This window comes from Oxyura jamaicensis, chromosome Z (assembly GCF_011077185.1).
Source record: "Oxyura jamaicensis isolate SHBP4307 breed ruddy duck chromosome Z, BPBGC_Ojam_1.0, whole genome shotgun sequence".
Lineage (NCBI taxonomy): Eukaryota > Metazoa > Chordata > Aves > Anseriformes > Anatidae > Oxyura > Oxyura jamaicensis.
In genome coordinates this window covers 10574826-10581919 of record NC_048926.1, presented here as the reverse complement: position 1 = coordinate 10581919, position 7094 = coordinate 10574826, and the positions used below count along the sequence as shown (strand labels likewise).

Below are 7094 nucleotides of genomic sequence, written 5' to 3'. Positions count from 1 at the left end.
CTGGCGGCGGCGGGGGGCAGCGGCGGCGGCGGCGGGGGGCGGCGAGCGGCGGCGGCGTCCCCCGACGGCGCGGTCGCCAACCTGACGGTGGCCGTGGTGCTGCCGGAGCGCAACGTGAGCTACGCGTGGGCCTGGCCGCGCGTGGAACCGGCGCTGAGCCTGGCGCTGGAGGCGCTGCAGCGTGGGGAGCCGCCGCTGCTGCCGCGGCCCTTCTCGGTGCGCGTCGAGTTCATGAGCTCGGAGCTGGGGGGCGCGTGCTCCGAGTACGTGGCGCCGCTCAAAGCCGTGGACCTCAAGCTGTACCACGACCCCGACGTGCTCTTCGGGCCGGGGTGCGTCTACCCCGCCGCCTCGGTGGGCCGCTTCGCCTCGCACTGGCGGCTGCCCCTCATCACGGCCGGGGCGGTGGCGGTGGGCTTCAGCGAGAAGCGCGAGCACTACCGCACCACCGTGCGCACCGGGCCCTCGGCGCCCAAGCTGGGCGCCTTCGTCTCCCACCTGCACGCCCACTTCAACTGGAGCTCCCGCGCCGCCCTGCTCTACGTGGACCACAAGACGGACGACCGGCCCTACTACTTCACCATCGAGGGCGTCTTCCAGGAGCTGCAGGACGGCAGCAACCTCACCGTCCGCCACCACATCTATTCCCCCGACGAGGGCGGCGCCGACACCGCCATCCACTTCATCAAGGCCAGCGGGCGCGGTGCGTGGCGTGGCGGGGCATGGAGGGGGCCGCGGGGGGCGTGAAACGTCCCGTGGGGTGCGGGGGAGCGGTGGGGGGAGTGTGGGGCGTGGGGAGGGGATGGGGACGCGGTGGGACCCGTGGGGGGCGCGGCAAGGGGTGGGGGGCAGTGGGGTCTCTGGGGGGGGCATGGTGAGGGGTGGGCACAGTGGGATGTGAGTGGGGCACAGGGAGGGGATGGGGGCGCAGCGGGACCCGTGTGGGGCACAGCAAGGGGTGGGGGGGCAGTGGGATTCATATGGGGCACTGCGAGGGCAGGGGGACGCAGTGGGAGCTCTGTGGGGCACAGCAAGGGGGTGGGGGGACAGTGGGACCCGTGGGGGGCACGGCAAGGAGATGGGGACGCAGTGGGACATGTGTGGGGCACAGCAAGGTGGCAGGGACACAGTGTGACCTCTGTGGGGCACAGGGAGGTACCAGGGGAGCGGTGGGACCCCTGTGGGGTACAGCAAGGGGACAGGGACACTGGGACCTCTGTGGGGAACAACAAAGGGGCTGGGGTCACAGTGTCACCCTTGTGGGGCACAGAGAGGGGTGGGCACAGTGGGACCTCTGTGAGGCACAGCACAGCAAAGAGCCAGGGGAGCAGTGGGACCCGTGTGGGGCACGGTGAGGGGACGGGGACACAGTGGGACCCATGTGGGACCCAGCAAGGAGATGGAGGTGCAGGGGGATCGCTGTGGGGCACAGCGAGGGGTGGGCACAGTGGGACCGCCGTGGGGCACAGCAAGGGGACAGGGACACAGTGGGACACACATGGAGCACAGCAAAGGGGTGGGGGCGCAGCGGGACCCATGTGGGGTGCGGTGAGGAGAGGGCACAGTGGAACCCATGTGGGGCATGGCATGGGGCTGGGGACACAGTGGGACCCCTGTGGGGTGCAGTAAGGGGACGGGGACACCGTGGGACCCTTGCGGAGTACAGCAAGGGGACGAGCATGCAGTGGGACCCGCATGGGGCACAGCGAGGGGGGGACACGGGGACCTCTGCAGGGCACAGCGAGGGGCAGGGGACGCAGTGGGAGCCCCGTGGGGCACGGGGAGGCATGGGCAAAGCACCCTGTGGGTACAGGGCATGGTGAAGGGTGGCCGCAGCAGGGCTGAGGGGGCAGCAGGACCCCATGGGAGCCCCCCAGCCCCGGGACCCCCGCTCACAGCCCCCCACTGCCCTCACCCCCTGCAGGACCCCCGCCCCCCGGTGGGATATGTGGCATGGGAGCGGGCAGAAGGACACAGGGGCGCCCTGGTGGCGCGCTGTGGCTTGCACCACCCTGCCCTCTCTGGCACAAGCCTGGGCGCCAGCGGGGTCAGGATTTCCCCAGGGGCAGGCTGGACCCGGGCACCGCGGGGAGGCGGAGGGGGACGGTGTGGACGTGGCCGGCTGTCGGGTGGCGCTGGCGGTGGCTCCGGTGCCGGCACGCCGAGGTGGCCGTGCCGTGCACGGGGGGCAGGTTGCAGCCCCCTGCCCCGTGCCGGTCCCTGGTTGTGGCCGTGGCGAACGGATGGGGACGGGGCTGGGGACGGCCCCACCCTGGTGCCTGGGGGGGGGGGGTGTAAATCAATTTGTCGCCTCGGGAGAGCGGCTATATCGGGCCGGGAGGAAATGGAGGGGCTTGCGGAGGCAGCTGGAGAGCAAGGGCAGCCTGACGCTCGCTCGTCCATTATTGATGAGAGGGGTGTATCGATCCTGGAGGCAGCCGCTCCGCGCGGCTCCTTAATGGATCCTGAGATGCTGTGTCATTAACGAGGACATCGAGCCGGGACCAGCGGAGCCAGATGGGGCAGCGGGGGGATGCGGCCGGGGAGCTCAGCGCCGTGGGGCTTCGGGGCTGAGGATGGGCGGCTTTGGTTGGGACTGGGACGAGGCACCACACGGGGGGAAAGGCTGAACGCGGCCCTAAATCGCCCCAGTGCGCATCGAGGTGGTGGACACCAGGCGTGGGCTTACCCTGGGGCTGCCCTGGCGAGGGACGCCACATCCCCAGGACCTCGGTGCCACCGCAGGGCGTCAGCTCCCATCTCCCAAGCGTGGCTTTGGTGAGCCTGGGGTCAGCCACGCGTGTCCCCCCGGAGCTCCTCACCCGTGATGCTCACAGCCCCGAGGAGCGGGGTCCACCGAGAGCGGGGCCGCCACGCACCTGCCCTGGCGCCTGCGTGCGGCCACCCGGTGCTTGCCATCGTCCCTCTGGCAGGGGCCTGGGCGACGTGCAGGGGCCCACGTCCCTCCCGCCGCCTGCGAGAGCGCTGATATAATTAGAGCCGCGGCGCAGGGAATTACCGGAGCATCTGCCCGCGGAGCGCAGGTCCTCCGCCTGGGGGAACGGGCGGGCAGGAGGAGGGGGCCTGGGCACCTTCCCCTGACGCCACCACCCCGCGTTAGCCCCACGTCCCACCCCGGGAGCCACTCGGGTGCCGTGTGCCCCCCTCGCCCCCCTGCCCTTTGACCGGGCGGGCGTCTGTCACCGCTGTGGGGCTGTGCCACCATCTGCCACCAGCTGTCACAGCCCCCCTGCCACCAGCACCGCTCCCAACGCGCTCGTCCCCTCCGTTTTCCCCCCACCCCGCCTCATTCCCGGTGGTGTTTTTCTGTGTGTGTGTGTGTTTTTATTTATTTTTTTAATTATGATTATTATTTTGCCCCCGCTGCCCCCGAGCCCTCCCTGGTGCCCGCGATGGGGCCGGGGCGGGAGGGCCGTGCGCCGTGGCCAGCGTCTGAGCGTGACATTCCTCCGGCGCCCGCCGCCTCCTCCCCCGTTGCTCAATCCCGGGTTCCCAGCCAGGCTGGCTGGAGCGGGGGCCCTGGTTTTCCGGGGGGAGGGAGGAGGCAGTGGCAGGAGCCTCCGCTCTGGCCCTCCACGAGGGTGAGGAGGGCCCCCGCTCGGGGGGGTTTCGGACACTCTCCGGCGCAGCCCATGGGGCAGCCAGCCCCACGGACACGGTGCCCGCGGCCACCCCTACGTGTCACCCGCTTGGACATGGCGCAGGGGCTGGCGGAGACCCCGGCGGCGGGGCTGGGGTCTGGGGGGGGTGTAAGGACGGGGCCCGGGCACCCCCTTGCCGCCCGGGTCGCGGCAGCAGATGCTCTGTTTCCAATTAATGCCGCGGCCTGCCGAAGGTGCTGGAATCCGGGAACCTGCACATTCCTGCCGCACGACCGACCGCAAACCCAAACATGTTTTTGTCCTTTTCCTCGGCATGGATTCCCCAGCGGCCTCCGGGCAGAGGCTGACTGCCTCCGGGGCACAGCCTCGCTGCTCCCCCCGGACCCGTTTTGTCCCTATCCAGAGCTGGTGCAGCCCCCGGTGGCGTCCCCGGGGTGGGGTGCAGGGGGGCGCCGGTAATTTTGGGAGCTCCCCTTTTTCTCCGGGGTGCCCGATGTGGCACGGATGAATCAGGGCAGGCGAGGGATGTCCCATGATGGGGTCAGCGTGGGGCAGGGAGCGGTGTCCCCCTGACGCCCCGTGTCCCCGCAGTGGTGTACCTCTGCGGGCCGCCGGAGATGCTGCGCCGGATCATGCAGCTGGCGCAGCGCGAGAACCTGACCAACGGCGACTACGTCTTCTTCTACGTGGACGTTTTCGGGGAGAGCCTGCGTGGGGACTCTGCCCGTGATGCCTTCAAGCCCTGGCAGCAGGGCCCGGGACAGGACTCGGGGCTGCGCGAGGCTTTCCAGGTGAGCTGCGCCCCCGTATGGGGACGGGGACGTGCCCAGCGTGGCCCCCAGTGCGTGACACGGGGCGCCGTGCCGTCCCGCAGACCGTGCTGGTGATCACCTACTACGAGCCCCAGAACCCCGAGTACCAGCACTTCCAAACGCAGCTCATCCTGCGAGCCAAGCAGAAATTCGGGGTGCAGCTCAACTACTCCCTGGTGAGCGCGTCCCGCTGCGTGGCGGGGCTGGGGCGGGGGCCGTGTCCCCGCGGGGCTGTGGGGTGGCTGTGGGAGCAGCCACGCGCGGTGCGGTGACATCCCGGCAGGGCGTGCGCGTGGCCCTGGTGTGGGGTTATGGATTTTCAGGGGTGTGCGTGGCCCTGGTGCATGGTTATGGGGTTGAGGGGGTTTGCATGTGTGGGGTTATGGGGCTATGGAGATGTGCGTGGGCCCAGTTTGGGGTTATGGGGTTGCAGAGGTGTGCATGGCCCTGGAGCTTGAGGTTATGGGGCTAGAGAGGTGTGCACGGCCCCGGTACATGGTGGTGGGTTTAAAGAAGTTTGCATGGCCCTCGTGTGGGGATATGAGGCTATGGGGGTGCGTATGGCCCCAGCGTTGGGTTATAGGGCTGTAGGGGTGTGCCTGGCCCTGGTGTTGGGTTATGGGGCTGCAGCAGTGTGCGTGGCCCCGGTATGGGGTTACTGGGTTGCAGAGGTGCGCATGGCCCTGTGGTTTGGGGCTATGGGGCTAGGGAGGTGTGCATGGCCCTGGTTATGGGATTGCAGGGGGTTTGCATGGCCTGGTGTGGGGTTATGGGGCTAGGGACATGGCCTCGGAACATGGTAATGAGATGGCAGGGTTTTGTGTGGCCCCAGAGTGGGGTGATGGGGCTACGGAGGCATGCAGGGCCCCAGTGCAGGGCTGTGGGGCTGCGGGGGGGCAGGGGGTGCTGCGCTGAGGTCCCTCCCGGCAGATGAACCTGGTGGCGGGGTGCTTCTACGACGGGGTGCTGCTGTACGCCATGGTGCTGAACGAGACCCTGCGGGAGGGCGGCTCCAAGAAGAACGCCACCCACCTCATCGAGAAGATGCGGGACCGCAAGTTCCAGGGTAGCTGCGAGGGGCGGGGGGGGGGGGTTTGGCAATGGGTCTGGGGGGCTCGGGTCCTGCCGTCCCCATCCCACCCACCTGGGTCTGGCTTGTCCCCGCAGGGGTGACCGGGCTGGTGAGCATGGACGGCAACAACGACCGGGACACCGACTTCAACCTGTGGGCCATGGGCGACCCCGAGAGCGGGCAGTACGAGGTGGGGGGCGGCACCGGGGGTCCTGCAGGGGGCTGGGGGGGGGTCTGAGGGGCTGTTCCAGGCTCAGGTCTGTCTGCCCAGGTGGTGGGACACTACTCGGGAGCGGAGAAGCAGATCCGCTGGCTGGGCCGTCCCATCCGCTGGGTGAAGGGGGCCCCCCCCTTGGACAACCCGCCCTGCGTCTTCGACGTGGATGACCCCTCCTGCGATAAAAGTGGGTGCATGCCCCCCCCCGCTGCTGGCATCCCGGGGGTCCCTGGGTGCCCAGCGTCCTTCCCTGGGGGTTTATGGGCTCCCCGAGGGGCGTGCTAACATTGTGCCCCCCCCCCCCCCCCACTGTTTCACGGCAGCCCCCCTCTCCACGCTGGCCATCGTGGCTTTGGGCACCGGCCTCACCTTCGTCATGTTCGGCATCTCCAGCTTCCTCATCTTCAGGTGGGTCGGGGCTGGGGGAGCCGTGCCTGGGTGCTGGGGGGAGCCTGACCCCCTGCGTGTGTGTCCCCCCCCAGGAAGCTGATGCTGGAGAAGGAGCTGGCCAGCATGCTGTGGAGGATCCGCTGGGACGAGCTGCACTTCGGGAGCGCCGAGCGGTACCACAAGGGAGCGGGCAGCCGGCTCACCCTGTCCCTGGTGAGAACCACCAGCCCCCCGTGTCCCTGTCCTGTCCCCGTCCCCCCCGTCCTGCCCTCCATCCCCTACAAAACCACAGCCCTGTCGCACACATCGTCTGCAGTCGTCCATCCCCTACACATCCCCTATCCGTGCCCCCTAGCGCACCGTACCTCGTCCTATAGCCCCTGTGTGGGGCGTGCAGACCTGGTGCTGGCCCTACGCACCACAACTTATCCCCCGCCACCCCCTGCACACCCCTGGCGGTCCCAGCCTGGCTCCGTGGGTGCCTGTCACCCCTCCTTGGGGTCCCCATCCCTAACCCTCCCTCCCCGCAGCGCGGCTCCAGCTACGGCTCCCTGATGACCACCCATGGCAAGTACCAGATCTTCGCCAACACCGGGCACTTCAAGGTCAGCCCGAGCGCCGCCACCACCGATCCCCCCTCGGTGACACCCCTGGTGTGGCGCTGGCACCCCCCTCCCCAAATCCTCCCGGCGGGCGCTGAGCTCTCTCTCCCTTTGCCCCCAGGGCAACGTGGTGGCCATCAAGCACGTCAACAAGAAGCGCATCGAGCTGACGCGCCAGGTGCTCTTCGAGCTGAAACACGTAGGTGTGGGGTGGGCACCCTTTGGGGGGGCGCGGGGTCCCCTCCTGGGGACGGCGGGGCTGGAGGACCACTGGGGGCACCCCCAGCTGGGGGGATGGAGAGGGGTCCCAGTGGCTTTGTGGCCACGGTGGGTGGCACACTGGGGAGCAGGGGCACCAGACGCTGCCTGTCCCCCCCC

At 69.4% G+C, this 7094-nt stretch overlaps 1 protein-coding gene across 1 annotated transcript in view; it reads left to right on the top strand.

The window, feature by feature from the left end:
* NPR2 (natriuretic peptide receptor 2) overlaps window positions 1–6987 on the top strand; it is a gene marked incomplete at its 3' end in the record, with an annotated part of 13608 nt that extends 6621 nt beyond the window's left edge. The window contains exons 2-11 of the mRNA XM_035309794.1: window positions 2–703; window positions 4215–4414; window positions 4498–4611; window positions 5366–5501; window positions 5603–5697; window positions 5779–5911; window positions 6048–6132; window positions 6207–6327; window positions 6645–6719; window positions 6838–6987. Of these exons, the coding sequence (XP_035165685.1) occupies window positions 2–703; window positions 4215–4414; window positions 4498–4611; window positions 5366–5501; window positions 5603–5697; window positions 5779–5911; window positions 6048–6132; window positions 6207–6327; window positions 6645–6719; window positions 6838–6987 (1811 nt within the window). The remainder of the gene's footprint in view (window position 1; window positions 704–4214; window positions 4415–4497; window positions 4612–5365; window positions 5502–5602; window positions 5698–5778; window positions 5912–6047; window positions 6133–6206; window positions 6328–6644; window positions 6720–6837) is intronic.
* Between the last annotated feature and the right edge of the window lie 107 nt (window positions 6988–7094).